Below are 16,696 nucleotides of genomic sequence, written 5' to 3'. Positions count from 1 at the left end.
TCTTTTGGGAAAAAATGAACAAAATAAAAAGAATCCCTTCCATTAAAAAAACAGAAGAACGTAAAAGACAAACCCCAGGGAGCAGAAGGAAATTTGCTCATTTGCTCCTGGTGCTGGGTAAAGGAAAAAAAATCTGTTACCATCCGATCCTCATATTCACTTTGGGAAAATTTATTGAGCTCTACTCATGATTTGTGCCCTTTCCTGTCATACTGTAATTTTACTAACATAACTGTTGAAAGACAGACATAGAGTGTGTACCTTCCAAACAAGAAAAACAGAATGAAGAAAAAGAGAAGAAACCTCAAGTCAGTCAAACACAAGGAAAATGAGGGAAAAATAGAACAAATAAAATGTATGTAATAAAACACTAAATATACATTTCAAAATATCTGTAAATACTATAAGCATAACACTCTCTAATTAGAGGACATATGCATTCAAATCATTCAATAGTAAAAACATTTAAGGGCCTTTTATGTCCCCAGAATTGTTCTAGGCATTGTGGGTATAGCAGTAAACAAACCAGACAAAAATTATGGAGGTTGCATTCTGATCAGAGGAGACAGATGATAAATATATAAACAATAAAATATTCACTATGTGGAATTTTAATAAATATAGAAAATATAATAAAGCAAAATATAATTAAGGAAGTAGGTAGAGGAAGTGGACGTTGTAGTTTTAAAGGGCTGACAGATGACCTCAAAGACACAAAGCAGATGAAGAACAGAGCCATATCTATCCAGTATATTCTAGGGAGAGTGGGGAAGGAGTGCAGCTATCCTGGGCAAGAGCCTATTAGATGTGCTGGTAGAATAGCAAGGAGGCTGGTGTGGCTGGAGCAGTGATGAAGGAGACTGTGGTAGGAGATGAGGTCAGAGATATAACAAAGGACCAGGGGCTTTTGTAGACCATTGGAAGAACATTGGCATTTATTCTAAGTAATATTAAAAAAAAAAAAACAGTGAAAGGTTTTGAGCACAAGAACAGAAACAATCTGACTTGCATTTTAAAGAATCATCTTGGCTGCTGTCTTGAAAGAAGAACGTAGAGGAAGAATCTGGGACCTGTTATGAGTTTGTTGCAATAATTTAAGTGAAAGACAATGGTAGCTTGGAGGAGGGTACCATGGTTGAGTTGAGATGTGTATTTTTGGATTCAGGATATAAATGTGAAAGTCAAGCTGATGGATGGCTGTGATTGGAGGTGGGATATAATACAGGAGCCAAGAATGTCTTCAAGGTTTTGGACCTGAGCAACTAGAAAGGTGGGTTGCCACTCATCATTGAGATAAGGCTGACTTCAGGAAGAACACATTTGCAGAAAGTAAAAAGTTTGGTTTGGAATGTAATATGTTGAGACAACCAAATGGAAGCAGTGTGAAGGCTGACGAAGTATCTAGAACTCATGAGAGAGATGTCTAGGTTAGAGATGTAAATTTGGGAGTTGTCTATGTTTTTAAGTTGTCTATGTGTTTTTTAAGGCTTCCTTGGTAGCTCAGACGGTAAAGCGTCTGCCTACAATGCGGGAGACCCGTGTTCGATCCTTGGGTCAGGAAGATCCCCTGGAGAAGGAAATGGCAACCCACTCCAGTACTCTTGCCTGGAAAATGCCATGGACAGAGGAGCCTGGTAGGCTGCAGTCCATGGGGTTGCAAAGAGTTGGACACGAATGAGCAACTTCAATTTCTTCTTTATATTTTTAAAATGAAGCCATAAAATTTTGCTTCAGCCGAAAGGAAAGAAATTTTAAAAAAAATCCTGAAATAAGAGCATCTTTGCTTATAAAATAAAAAGTTAAAAACAAATGGTATTCTTAATTAAAAAAAATATTTGTGCTAGAGAAACTTACTGATAACTCTGTAAGGAAAAGCAGGGCCTTTGTGCCTCTGGGAGCTGACATTCATTGAGATTTGGGGTTTGGGGCTGATATGCTAATTGACTTCTTATCAGAAGAATAAAGATAGATAAAATCTTGTTGTCTGGTGCTTTTAATTAATAGACAAAAGTCAATGTGCATGTTGCTATTTATCAGATATATTACTACTTATTTCTGATTAATAGTTCATATCTGAAAATGGTTCTGAATCACCAATGCTCTAAATATTAACCTATGCCAACTGATAAAAAGGTGGCAGTTTTATGGCTATGACAAGTTTACAGCCCTGTGAAATAAACCAAATTCTGCAGTTAACAGGCTAGCTACTTGTGCAAACAATCCCTAGACATTTTCAACCTGGCATACTATCTCACTGATGCTATCATTAATGAATAATAAATGTTGGCGTGTACTCAATCAACCTAAGAAATTTTACTTTAAGGAAAAAAAATGCTACAAAACTGGATGCTGCTGCTGCTGCCAAGTTGCTTCAGTTGTGTCCGACTCTATGTGACCCCATAGACAGCAGCCCACCAGGCTCTCCCATCCCTGGGATTCGCCAGGCAAGAACACTGGAGTGGGTTGCCATTTTCTTCTCCAGTGCATGAAAGTGAAAAGTGAAAGTGAAGTCGCTCAGTCATGTCTGACTCTTAGCAACCCCATGGACTGCAGCCCACCAGGCTCCTCCATCCTTGGGATTTTCCAGGCAAGAGTACTGGAGTGGGGTGCCATTGCCTTCTTTGACAAAACTGGATAAAGGCATTTAAATGTAGGAAGAGAAACCACAGTGGCTGTACTGTGGCAGACTTCAACATTTGAGGTTGAGGATTAGAGGAAGAACCCTCCAAGAAGAAGGAGGGGTCATTGGCTTGCTGGGTAATTAGCAACCTTTCATAAAGATGTATTACTCCTTGCCACAGTCATCTGAGAGTAGGGGTTACCATCATTATCCCAGCTTGAGAGAACCATAACTGAGGCTCAGTAAGGTGAGGTGGCTTGCCACAGGATCATCCAAACCAAAGTTATTGTCCAGTGTTAGCTAACTTAATCTGCCTTTTTGTATTCTTGATGTATGTGAACGCATTTAGGAGAGTGGTTGATGAAATATTCTCAGGGAGTTCTCTGTTTTCCTTGCAGGTGGTTATGTGAAGGCCTTGGAGATGACTAAAGAAACCCAGGGCCAAGGAGCCATTAAGCCAAATTCCGTTTCAGAGAACGATGACGATGTTGAGTGCTCTGGGAGTAGGAGGTAAGCATTTCAGCCCTGCAGTGAGATGAATGTGCTAAGACTGTAAAATACATGTGCTTCTCTGGTGGTCAAGTGGATAAGACTCCATGCTTCCAATGCAAGGGGCGTGGGTTTGATTCCTGGTCAGGGAACTAAGATCACAAATGCTGGCATGGCCAAAAAACGTACAACACAATAGGTCAATGGTCTTTGTATCTTTTCTCCCCATAGAGCAAAGTCAGATTTCTTTAATTCATTTATCTCACATAATGGTAAGTATAAGAAGATACCTGAAACTGTCAGGAGGAATTGCTGAATTTCTGTGGCACATTAGTAATAAGGTATCTTATATACTTGTATTAATGCCATTTGGGTGAAGTGATGATAAACTAATAGAAGTGGTTCAAGGTATGTATGAATAGATGCATTTAGAATCAGGAAGATGCTGGTAATGGGTCTTTTGTGACAACGAAGCAACTTTGGTATGAGACTTCCTAATCTCCTCACAACCCAAGACTGGTGATAGAATGTGTTTTACTTATAATACTTCTATGGATTCTCAATATGTTTTAAATTGAAGTATAGTTGATTCACAACATTAGTTTCAAGTGTACAACACAGAAGATTCAATATTTTTATAGATTATACTCCATTTAAAGTTATTATAAAATACTGGTCATAGTCCCTGTGCTATACATTATATCCTTATATCTTGTGTCTTATTTATAGGTAGCAGTTTGTATACCTTAATGCTCTTCCAATCCTCCCCAACCTGCCCTGTCCTCCCCTCTTCTTCCCTCTGGTAACCACTGTTATTGCTGTTCAGTCATTATGTTGTGTCTGACTCTCTGCAACACCATGGACTGCAGCACATCAGGCTTCTCTGTCCTTCACTATAACCCAGAGTTTGCCCCAATTCATGTCCATTGAGTCAGTGATGCCATCTAACCATCTCATCCTCTATTACCCCCTTCTCTTCCTGCCCTCAATCTTTCCCAGCATCAGGGTCTTTCCCAATGAGTCAACTCTTCGCATCAGGTGGCCAAAGTATTGGAGCTTCAGCATCAGTCCTTCCAATGAATATTCAAGGTTGATTTCCTTTAGGATCGATTGGTTTGATCTCCTTGCTGTTCAAGGGACTCTCAAGAGTCTTCTCCAACACCACAATTGGAAACCATCAATTCTTCGGCATTCAGCCTTCCTTATGGTCCAACTCTCACATCCCTGGTGGCTCAGATGGTAAAGCATCTGTGTACGATGTGGGAGACCTGGGCTCGATCCCTGGGTCAGGAAGATTTCCTGGAGAAGGAAATGGCAACCCACTCCAGTACTCTTGCCTAGAAGATCCCATGGATGGAGGAGCCTGGTGTCCATGGGGTCCCAAAGAGTTGGACACGACTGAGCGACTTCACTTTTCTCACATCCATACATAACTACTGGAAAATCATAGCTTTGACTGTACTGAACTTTGTCAGTAAAGTGAGGTCTCTGCTTTTTAATATGCTGTCTGGGTTTGTCATAGCTTTTCTTCCAGGGAGCAAGTGTCTTTTAATAATTTTGTAGCTGCAGTCACCATCCTCAGTGATTTTGCAGCCCAAGAAAAGAAAATCTGCCACTGTTTCTACTTTTCCCCATCTGTTTGCCATGAAGTGATGGTACTGGAGTCCATAATTTTAATTTTTTGAATGTAGAGTTTAAGTCACCTTTTTCATTCTCCTCTTTCATCCTTCACCAAGAGGCTCTTAAGTTTCTCTTCACTTTCTGCCTTTAGAGTAGTATCATCTGCATACCTGAGGTTGTTGATATTTCTCCAAGCATCTTGATTGCAGCTTGTGATTCATCCAGCCCAGCATTTCACATGATGTACTCAGCACAGAAGTTAAATAAGCTGGGTGACAATATACAGCCTTGATATATATTGTACCCATTTTTGAACCAGTTCACTGTTCCATATCCAGTTCGAACTGTTGCTTCTTGACCTGCATGCAAGTTTCTCAGGAAGCATGTAAGGTGGTCTGGTATTCCCATTTCTTTAAGATTTTCCCACAGTTTGTTGTGATCCACACAATCAAAGGCTTTAACATAGTCAATGAAGCAAAAGTAGAAATTTTTCTGAAGTTCTCTTGCTTTTTCTGTAATCCAACAATGTTGGCAATTTGAACTCTGGTTCACCTGCCTTTTCTAAATCCAGTTCGAACATCTGGAAGTTCTCAGTTCATGTACTGCTTAAACCTAGCTAGAAAGATATTGAGCATGACCTTGCTAGCATGTGAAATAAGCACAATTGTGTGGTAGTTTGAATATTCTTTGGCATTGCCCTTCTTTGGGATTGAAATGAAAACTGAACTTTTCCAGTCTTGTAGCCACTTCTGAGTTCCAAATTTGCTGGCATATTGAGTGCAGCACTTTCACAGCTCATCTTTTAGGATTTGAAATACCTCAACTGGAATTCTATCATGTCTGCTAGCTTTGTTCATAGTAATGCTCCCTAAGGTCCACTTGACTTCACACTCCTGGATGTTTGGCTGTAGGTGAGTGACCACATCGTCATGGTTATCCAGGTCATTAAGAAATTTTTGGTACAGTTCTTCTGTGTATTCTTGCACCTCTTCTTAATCTCTTCTGCTTCTATTAGGTCATTGATATTTCTATCCTTTATTGTGCCCATCTTTGCATGAAATGTTCCCTTGGTATATAATTTTCCTGAAGAGATTTCTAGTCTTTCCCATTCTATTGTTTTCCTTTATATCTTTGCATTATTTACTTAAGGCTTTCTTATCTCTCCTTGCTGTTCTTTGGAACTCTGAATTCAGTTGGGTATATCCTTCCCTTTCTTCTTTGCCTTCCACTTCTCTTCTTTTCTCAGCAATTTGTAAGGCCTCCTCAGGCAACCATTTTGCCTTGTTTCAGTTCTTTTCCCTGGGGATTGTGTTGGTCACCACTTCCTATACAAAATTATGAACCTCCATCCATATTTCTTCAGGCACTCTGTCTCTCAGATCTAATCCCTTGAATCTATTTATCACTTTTACTGTATAATCATAAGGGATTTGATTTAGATCATACCTGAATGGTCTAGTGGTTTTCCCTACTTTCTCCAATTTAAGCCTGAATTTTGCAATAAGGAGTTCATGATCTGAGCCACATTCAGCTCCAGGTCTTGTTTTTGCTGACTGTATAGAACGTCTCCATCTTTGGCTGCAAAGAATATAATCAATCTGATTTTGGTGTTGACCATCTGGTGATGTCCATGTGTAGAGTCATCACTTGTGTTGTTGGAAGAGGGTGTTTGCTATGACCAGTGGGTTCTCTTGGCAAAACTCTGTTAGCCTTTGCCCTGCTTCAGTTCATACTCCCAAGATCAAAGTTGAGTGTTACTCCAGGTATCTCTTGACTTGCTACTTTTGCATTCCAATCCTCTATGATGAAAAGGACATCTTTTGGGGGTATTAATTCTAGAAGATCTTGTAGGTCTTCATAGAACCATTCAGCTTCAGCTTTTCAGCATCAGTGGTTGGGGCATAGACTTGGATTACCATGATGTTGAATGGTTTGCCTTGGAAACGAACCGAGATCATTCTGTCATTTTTGAGACTGCATGCAAGTAATGCATTTTGGAGTCTTTTTGTTGACTATGAGAGGTACTCCATTTCTTCTCAAGAATTCTTGTCCACAGTAGTAGATATAATGGTCATCTGAATTAAATTCACCCATTCCCATCCATTTTAGTTCACTAATTTCTAAAACATAAATGTTTACTCTTGCCATATCCTATTTGACCACATCCAGTTTACCTTGATTCATGGACCTAACATTCTAGGTTCCTACGCAAATTGTTCTTCACAGTATTGGACTTTACTTTCACCACTAGACACATCCACAACAGGGCATCATTTCCACTTTGGCTCAGCCTCTTCATTCTTTCTGGAGCTAGTTCTCCACTATTCCCAAGTAGCATATTGGACACCTACCAACCTGGGGGACTCATCTTCTGCTGTCATTTCTTTTTGCCTTTTCATATTGTTCATGGGGGTTCTCAAGGCAAGAATACTGATTTGCCATTTCCTTCTCCATCTGACCACATTTTGTCAGAACTCTCCACCATGACCTGTCTTGGGTGGCCCTAAATGGCATGTCTCATAGTTTCATTGAGTTACACAAGTCTAATCCATGTGATTGTTTTGGTTAGTTTTCTGTGATTGCAGTTTTTGTTCTGGAGGCCATGGGATTATATTTCTTCTTCTGTCTGCCCTCTGATGGATAAGAGGCTTGCACAAGCTTCCTGATGGGAGGGACAGGCTGTTGGGGAAACTGGGTCTTCCTCGGGTGGGCAGAGCCATGTTCAGTAACTCTTTAATCCAGTTTTCTGCTGATGGGTGGGGCTGTGCTCCTTCCCTGTTAGTTGTCTGGCCTGAGGTGACCCAGTCCTGGGAGTCTGCAATCCCTGTGTTAGAGGCAGAGGTTCTATGGTAGGGATAATGGCGACCTCCTCCGAGAGGACTTATGCCAACACACCACACCTCCCAGTACTGCTGCTGCCCCTGACCCCATCGCAGGTCACGCCTCTGCAGGAGACCCTCAAACACTCACAGGCAGGTCTGGCTCAGTCTCTTATGGGGCACTGCTCCTTTCCCTTGGGTTCTGGTGTATACAAGGTTTTGTTTGTGCCCTCCAAGAGTCTCTGTTTCCCCTAATCCTGTGGAAGTTCTATAATCCAATCCTGCTGATGTTCAGATTCCCTGGGGATTTCCAGTCCCTTTTCCAGATCCCCAGGTGGGGGAATATGATGTGGAGCCTAGAACCTCCAACAGTAAGAGAACTTCTTTGTTATAATTGTTCTTCAGTTTGTGGGTCACCCATCCGGCAGCTTTATGGTAGGGCTAATGGCGACCTCCTCCAAGAGAATTTATGCCACACATTGTGCCTCCCAGGACTGCTGCTGCCAGTGCCCGGTCCCTGTGTCAGGCCATTGCTGACTCACACCTCTACAGGAGACCCTCAGACACTTACAGGCAGGTCAGTAACCATTGGTTCTCTGTATCTGCAAGTCTGTTTCATTCTTTTACTTATTTTTTACTTCAGAGATTCCACTTGTAAGTGAAAACATACAGTATTTGTCTCTCTGTATGTTTAAGCATAATATTCTCCAAGTTCACCCATGTTGCTGAAAATGGCAAAAATTTCATTTTTTTTATGGCTTAGTATTCTTATGTGTATGTGTGTATGCTACATCTTTATCCATTCATCTGTTTACAGGTACTGAGGTTGCGTCCATATCTTGGCCATTGTAAATAATGTTGCTATGAACATTAGGGTCTGTATATCTTTTTGAATTAGGTGTCTTCATCTTCTTCAGATATACTCAAGAGTGGAACTGCTGGATTATACAACAGTTTTAATTTTTTGAGGAAACTCCATCCTGTTTTCCATAGTAGTGGTAGCAATTTCCATTCCCACCAACAGTGTGAGGGTTCCCTTTCCTCCACATCCTCACCAACATCTTTTGCCATCTTTTTAACAATAGCCATTCTGACTGATGTGAGGTGATATCTCACTGTGCTTTTCATTTGCATTTCCTTGATGATCAGTGATACTGAGCATCTTTCCTTGTGTCTATTGGCTATCTGTTTGTCTCTTTTGAAAAGATGTCTATTTAGGCCTTCTGTCTGTTTTTAATTGAGTTGCTTTTTTTTTTTTTTTTCATATTGAGTTTTAAGTTCTTGTTATATATTTTGGATGTTAATCCCTTACCAGACATATCATTTGCAAATATCTTCTCCTATTTAGTAGGTGGTCTTTTGGTCTTGTTAATGTTTTTATTTGCCATGCAAAAGCTTTTAAGTTTGAATAGCTCTCATTTGTTTTTGGTTTTGCATCCCTTGCCTGAGGAGACAGATCTGGCTCCAAATACAAAAATAAGTAGCAAAAATACAAATAGCAAAATATACAAATCCAAATAGCAAAAATACATTGCTAAGACTTATGTCAAAGAGCCTATGTTTTCTTCTAGTTTTCCAAGCACCACTTATTGAAAATACTGCCTTTTCTCCATTGTATATTCTTGCCTTCTTCATCATCAGTTAATGGACCATAAGTGTGTGGGTTTGTTTTTCAGCTTTCTATTCTGTTCCATTTCTCTATGTGTCTGTTTTTGTGCCAGTACCATACTCTTTTGATTACTGTAGCTTTGTAGTATATTCCCAATACTTTTACAATTGACATTAACATGTATAGAGGACTTGAGTGTCCCTACCTACCCCTCCAGCCTCTTCTCACACATGCTCAGTCTTCATCTTTGAGATGCAGTCATGATGACCTTTTAATTTCTCTTACTTGCTAAGCTCCCACTGCTGAGTGTTTGCATATGCTACTCCCTCTTCCTGGAATTTTCTTTCCTCTTCTGTGCCCCTTTGTTTAAGTGACTCTTAATATTTCTTCTGATCTCAGCTCAATCATTATTCCCTAGGGAATATTCTCCTAAGTATGTAGTCTTATAGTATTACCATTACCCTTTCTTTAACAGCACTTGTCACAGTTATTAAAAATTCTATATTTATGTGATTCTTTATTAGCTGTCTTCCCTCTTAGGTGATTTTCTTCTTTACACTTACCGTTTTTCCTTACCCATGTCATAATGCCAGGCACATGTTAAGATATTTAAAAAAATATTTTAAATGAATGAAAAGGTAATGGAGAAGGGATAATCAAATGCTACTGGTTTTTGTTTTGTCCTTCTTAGAATGTCAGAGATGGAGAGCAGTCTAGAGATCATTAAACACAGTACCCTCATTTTTAAAAAAGGAAATTGAGGCATAGAGAAGTTAAGTGACTCTCCTAAACTCAATGTGGATTAAGTTCTGAACTTGAAAATCCTCCATTGCCAGGGTAGATTCAAAGTATATCTGTGTATTTAAGCCTATGTGTTGGATGGGGTGAAAGCCATGCTATAGAGGAGGACTGTTCAAGATGTGTCTGGTTGTCTCCATTACTTCTCCAGCATTCAGCACAATGTCTGGTGTTTAGTAGACTGATTGTTAAATGTAAAATATGCAAAGGGGGAGGGTCAAGGGAGGAATCTGTTAATAAATTAACTTTCACTAAATGAGAACAAACATGGAAACAGGGTAGAAGCAAATATTAATTTTTGTTTGTACATACTTTTATAGTGTTTACTTAATTTTACCACCTGCTTGTAAAAACATGTGCATATGTTGCCATAAAAACGATTTCACAAACAAAAGATCGAGTACCTAGCACCTGGTAGGTATCCATAATTTTGTGTCAAATATGAATCTGTATCACTGCCATTATAAATATATTGTTTTAATTTCAAAAGAAAATAGTGAAAAAATGTATGAAGATGTCTACAAAACAAAGAGCAACCACCCAAAGATAGAGCAAGTTTCTCTTTTTCTTGACTTCATACCTAAGGGTATTTCCTGCTAGTCTGGGAAAACTGAAGTTTAGGAAATGACCTCCATCACTACCCACTCCATCTTTAGGGAAGATTTTCATAGAGAGTGGAGATAAGCTGTTGTAATAAAATACTGTTATCAGTAGGTTATTTGTAATTGTATATAATCATATCTTGTAATTTTTAAGCATGCTGCTTTTTCTTTTGAGAAAATGTCCATCTCCCCAAGTAGAAGACTTTGATATTGCATTAGGGAGTAAGTGAGAAAGAATAAATAAATAGCAATAAAATGCTTCAGTTTTTTTCCAGGAAGAAATCAATGGTTATGATTTACCTGTATCTTTTCATTTACCTGTGTCTTTTCAAGCTAATGAGGCTATCTCTGGAATTGGGGCTTAATTTAATATGTAATAATTCAGTGTTATCAATATTTGCTCAAATGGGGATTATTAATCAAATTCAGTTATTAGGGGTACATTGTGGGAAGGAAAATAGCAGCAGTCAAAAGCAAAAGTTTGAAGGTTGAAAGGAAAATAGGGCATTTATGCTGGGTGGGATGATGTGGGTGAATCATCCACTTTCCCTAACCTTTCCCCCACCCCCCAAAATCAGGGCATATTTGGACAAATTTTAATCATTAAGCAGGCAGTCAGTGTAGCATCACTGTTATATTATCATCCCATAAGTTAAAGATCAGTGATATGAATCTCAGGAGCCAGGAATTTCACTAATGTATAGGTCCCTGAGTCATGGTCTCTAAAAGGAAGACTTTGCTCCATAAACTCTGTAAAATAAAGACCATTTGGAGTAGGTGAAAGTTTGTATTGAAATGTAATAATTTCCTTCATAGCTGGTATGTGCTAATTCCTATCAGAATCTAAAAAAAGAACATACGGCTTGACAAGGTATTTTCCTGCTCTTCTTTAAGTGGGTCTGTTTTATTAATAGTAATGAGACTGAAGTCTCTGATCTATTTTACTACAGCAGCTTCCCATCCCCAGTACTCTCTCAAACAGTATTTATGTTTGTAAATATGTTTATGTGTTATATGTTTATGTTTATGTTATTTATATTTTCTGATTCCTCTTAGTTCAGATGGAAAAGCATCACTTAAAAGACTGCAGAAGTTCTTCAAGAAAGAAAAGGGTAGATTTAAAGTGAAGAAAATCAATTCAAAAGAAAATATAAGGTAAAAGTCCCTTTTTATTTCTCTTTCTAGGAGAGGATTAGCAGTGCCACCCTGGTAGTTACACAGCTGTTAGTCTCCATCCTGTTCTAGTGAAAGGGGTACCAGATGCTAAAACCAAAGCCCTGGTTATCACCTACCTCCTCCTTGCCAGTATTGAGTGCCTCTCACACACACATGCTAGTGAGAAAGTGACAATGTCCTTTTTGAAAAATTGACAAGGGAAGATTGTGAACAAAAAGGTAGAGGGAAAGTCTTAAAAAGTCCAGGAAAGGAACTTCTTCATCATCGTTGGCATATATTCCTGTTGTTACTACTGAGAATTACGTTATTAATTACATTCTTTTGGAGAAGGCAATGGCACCCCACTCCAGTACTCTTGCCTGGAAAATCCCATGGACGGAGGAGCCTGGTGGGCTGCAGTCCATGGGGTCGCTGAGGGTCGGACACAACTGAGCGACTTCACTTTCACTTTTCACTTTCATGCATTGGAGAAGGAAATGGCAACCCACTCCAGTGTTCTTGCCTGGAGAATCCCAGGGATGGGAGAGCCTGGTGGGCTGCTGTCTATGGGGTCACACAGAGTCGGACACGACTGAAGTAACTTTGCAGCAGCAGCATGCTTTCTCAGTCCTACAGGCTCCAGTGGTTTTTGTCTACACTTCCATATTCTAATTTGCCTCTCTTGAGAGAGGTAGTGTGTGGAGAGGGGAGATGAACTTTTCAGCTGAATGGTCCATGTATCTCAGTCTTAGCTCTGGAAGGGACCCTTCAAGTTCACCCTAGCTAATTACCGATGGGAATTGGGAAGGTTACAATTCATGTGTAGGAGAGACTGGATTCTGGATTCTCATTTCAGCTCTTCCATTTATTCAGTGTGAAACTATGGGCAAGTCACTTCCATTTTGCATCCATAGGGACCGCATTTCTTTTAGCTTATAATAGGAGATTGCGTGGTCTCTGAAGGCACTTCAGAGAGGGAGGGAGAGAAACATAGACATAGATCTGTATTTTATGAGGGCACGGGATGGTAAAATAATTTGCCCCCGGTCACTACATATGTTGACATGGAATTTGTTATTTTACCTTGAAGTTCTTTTCAATGATAAAACCTTAAAGCAACATGAATTTAAGTCTAACTGTATGTTGGATCTAGATCTACCAAGAGATTTATACAGTATATGAGGTTTACAAATTGCAGCCCTAAACATGGAAGACAGAGTCTAGTCCTAGTGGCCGGTGAGACCCTTAAAGGCACACCCTGACCTTAGCAGGTTACATGCTTCTGACAAAAATTATTAGCATGGTGCCTGCAGCCCCTTAAAAATTTAATCCAGGTGAGAATGCTGATGTTTTATGCATGTAAATGTGACTTCCTTTTTCTTAGAACTATTCAGTGACTGTTTATGACTTTTAGAACAAATATCCAATCCTTTTTCATTGCAAGTAAATACCATTATGGCAGTCCCCTTCCTACTTGTCCAGCTCCATCTTACTCAGATTTACTCTCAGCTCCACCCCATAACACACACCCTATATGTACACCATGGTATTTCATGCCTCCTTGCTTTTAACCATGATATCCATAGGTCTGAAACGCATCTGCGCTCCTCTATCTTCCTTTGATTATCAGAGTTCTAGTCTTCTCTTAAAATTTGGTCAAATATTATCCCTTCTGTGATGCATTCCGTGAATCCCAAACCTGTATTACCAGTTTCTTTTCTGCGTTTCCAAAACATCCTGTGCAAATCTTATAAGATCTATTACAAGAAATCCTTTTCCTTACAGTCAGAGAATCTCGGGGTAAGAAGGGTCCATATTGCCTAGTACAACCCACTACACAAGCTTCTCTGGAGCTATTCCTAAGAGGCCAAATCTCTGTGTCTGCACACCTCTATAAAGATAAATTCACTACATTCAGGGGAAAATCTACCATTTTTAGTAAGGTCTGAAAAGATTTTTTTCCCCTTAAATTTTGCAAAAATTTGCCTCTTTACCTTAATTTTTCAATTATTGCCATAGAGACATACCAAGATAACACAGAACTTTATTTACCTTTTGTTGCCAGGCCCATAGGACTGAGCTTAAATTAGTTGCTTAATACACATGAATTTTTCCCCTACCATATCATACTTCTTTCCATGTGGTCTCCTTAACTATGAGATTTGAGGAAAACTGGACAATATACTTAGCCAAGTGTCCTCTCCTACTTGGCACATTTACCATCTTCCATCTCCGTCTGGCCTGGCATTCTCCCCTTAAGTCACCTCTCTGTTTAAACCTGTACATAGTCAAGAGTCCAGCATCTCCAGAGGGTCATCTTTCTCACCTTGTGTCCCACACACTGGATATATCTGACTGGCATCCTGGAAGGTTAGAAAGGAGAAATAGGATCCTGTGGACAGAGAAGAGCTGTGGGAGAGCCTGAGACTGTCCCATTAGGAAAGTGGGTAAGGATGGTCACTGGGGATAAATAAGCTCATTTACAGGAAGGGGAGAGGTGATCAGAATAAAGCTGCAGGGAAGGTTTGCTTCATATTGACATTTTTCCCCCAAAAGCATCCAAATCAAGAAACCTAGTCATCACTATGTTGTTTGAGATGTTATCAATGAACATTTCTGAATATGGCTTTTCCCTTAACCCTTTGTGTCTTTTGTCAATTAACAGGGCATTTTCCCTTTCGCTGCCTGATTTAGGTAAGTGACATTCACTTATTGCTGGAACAAAATTACTCAGCACTGACGTTTTCAGTCTAAGAAAGAAGTAGTAATCCTCTCTGAATTCCACATGTAATGAAAAATTGATACATTAAAATCAAGGAAGATATTTTACATCATAGTCTTACTTACTTTGGGGAAGATGGGTGACATTTCTCAAGTGCCTCCTATAGACCAGGCGCCCCTTAATATCTAAGAAATAGATGCATTATCCCTTTGTAGGAAGACTCTCAGACTAGCATCCCTATTTTAGTGCTCTAGGATTTGTACTCGTCTCTGAATACACAAAGTGTGTGCGTTTTATATTTTGCCACAGTCAGCTCACCCGAATTAAGACACAGTAATTTGAACATGAACACTTTCCAATATACATACTAATTGAATCAAGGGTGAGTCACTAGAATATTGTTTGCTTTGCTATAAAAGGAATAGTGCACAAATTAGCACAGTGCCTGACATATAGTGTGCTCACTCTCAATCACATTCTGTAAGTTGAATGTGTCAATGAGGGAGGGCCATGTGTTTTGTTGTTTGTTAGGTTTAGTTTATGGGCTCTAGTGATAGAGGCTACTTTGATTTTACTCTGCTTGGCAATTATAGTGTATTTTATATTCCACAAATATGAGTTTGCTGCACTAAATAACAATTATATAAACCTGGTATAATTACATCTCCTAAAATAATCCTTGGTCTATTTTTTTAAAAGTCTACTTAGTACTGCTACTGGTGCTAAGTCGCTTCAGTCGTGTCCGACTTTGTGCGACCCCATAGACGGCAGCCTACCAGGTTCCCTCATCCTTGGGATTCTCCAGGCAAGAACACTGGAGTGGGTTGCCATTTCCTTCTCCAATGCATGAAAGTGAAAAGTGAAAGTGAAGTCGCTCGGTCATGTCCGACTCTGTGCGACCCCATGGACTGCAGCCCACCAGGCTCCACCGTCCATGGGATTTTCCAGGCAAGAGTACTGGAGTGGGGTGCCATTACAGGCATGCATTTTACCTCCATCCAGATTTATGAATAATTGAACATGAATTGTGAATAATTATGCCAAAAGGTTTCTAACTAGTTCAAGTGGTAAGTCACTTGAACGTTATGGAGTTCTATGTAGAGCGCTAAGGAATGTGAATATCCTAAACTGAAAATGTCTAATTATGATTATGTACTAAGTTAGGTTCAATTTTACACAGGATTATTACAAAGAAGCCGTTGTCAATGGTTTGAAATAAAAATCATGGAAGAACATTAATGTCTATTAAGTTGGTGTTTTCCCCTTGAAATTCAGCCCTCTCTTATTCTAGCAGTGCAACATCTTTGTCCAGTTCCAGGTTGATGGGAACCCAGTCTAAAATGATCCCTTCAGCAACTCATATTTTTTAGAAAGGTGCATGAAATCAAATTGATATAAATATTTATGCATGTGTTTCAGATACCAGGACATCTCTTTTTTAATCCTCAGTTGAATTTTTCCCAAATGGATTCTTTTATTCCTTGATCCTTTCAGCCTATCTATAGTCTATGATCAGATTTTGATAAAACAGGTTCAGAGATACATGTGGAAAAGTAATTGTGTATACTTTGTAAAGTCAGGGATTGTATAAACTGTATCAAATAACAGACTATTTTCATCCTATCTTGATGCTAGAACTTAGGTCTCAGGAAGCTATTATCTACGATGATGTGGCCATAAATGGGAAACAGCCAAAGTAAGTCAATTTACTGCACTGGTCATCTCTGCTGGTGTTTAACCCATTTCCTGATGTTTTGTTAACTATGGTCAGAGGACCATCTCTTTAGATCCTTGGGTGAAAAGTCAAGTTGTAATATACTGCTTCCACTAGGAAGGGGGAACAATGAATAATACAGATGACCTAACAGTGGTAGGTGTTTCAAAACTCACTGGAGCTTTGTTTCTTACCTTTGAATCTATCACCTTGAAACTCATTTCAATACAACACTTACTTAATAGCCTCCTATGGAGGATGGCAAGCACCAGCTGGCAGAACCAACGTTCTCAAAGCCTAAATAACTGAAATCTATCAAAGTGTTCCTGGTTCCCAGCCTCACTACCAGCCACACGCAGGCACCTATTGTTTCTCAGCTGGATTACTGCAATGGCAGAATGAAATCCAAACTGCTTAAGAAAACATAAAATTCATTATTGATACAGCCCTGGCAAACTCTCAGCCTCAACTGTACTTGCCACTCACCCATCATTCCTGTGTTCCATCCACACGGTACTATCTGGGTACTCCTTGAACTCATCAAGCTA

At 39.5% G+C, this 16,696-nt stretch overlaps 1 protein-coding gene across 1 annotated transcript in view; it reads left to right on the top strand.

The window, feature by feature from the left end:
* The window catches only part of FYB2 (FYN binding protein 2), a 132,650-nt gene that overhangs the window by 98,117 nt on the left and 17,837 nt on the right, over nucleotides 1–16,696 (top strand). Inside the window, exons 10-13 of the mRNA XM_069592672.1 lie at nucleotides 3,019–3,130; nucleotides 11,614–11,712; nucleotides 14,378–14,406; nucleotides 16,070–16,130. Of these exons, the coding sequence (XP_069448773.1) occupies nucleotides 3,019–3,130; nucleotides 11,614–11,712; nucleotides 14,378–14,406; nucleotides 16,070–16,130 (301 nt within the window). The remainder of the gene's footprint in view (nucleotides 1–3,018; nucleotides 3,131–11,613; nucleotides 11,713–14,377; nucleotides 14,407–16,069; nucleotides 16,131–16,696) is intronic.

The sequence above is a fragment of the Ovis canadensis genome, chromosome 1, assembly GCF_042477335.2.
Source record: "Ovis canadensis isolate MfBH-ARS-UI-01 breed Bighorn chromosome 1, ARS-UI_OviCan_v2, whole genome shotgun sequence".
NCBI lineage: Eukaryota > Metazoa > Chordata > Mammalia > Artiodactyla > Bovidae > Ovis > Ovis canadensis.
The sequence above is the reverse complement of the archived record's forward strand: the minus strand, read 5'-3'. Positions and strand labels throughout refer to the sequence as shown.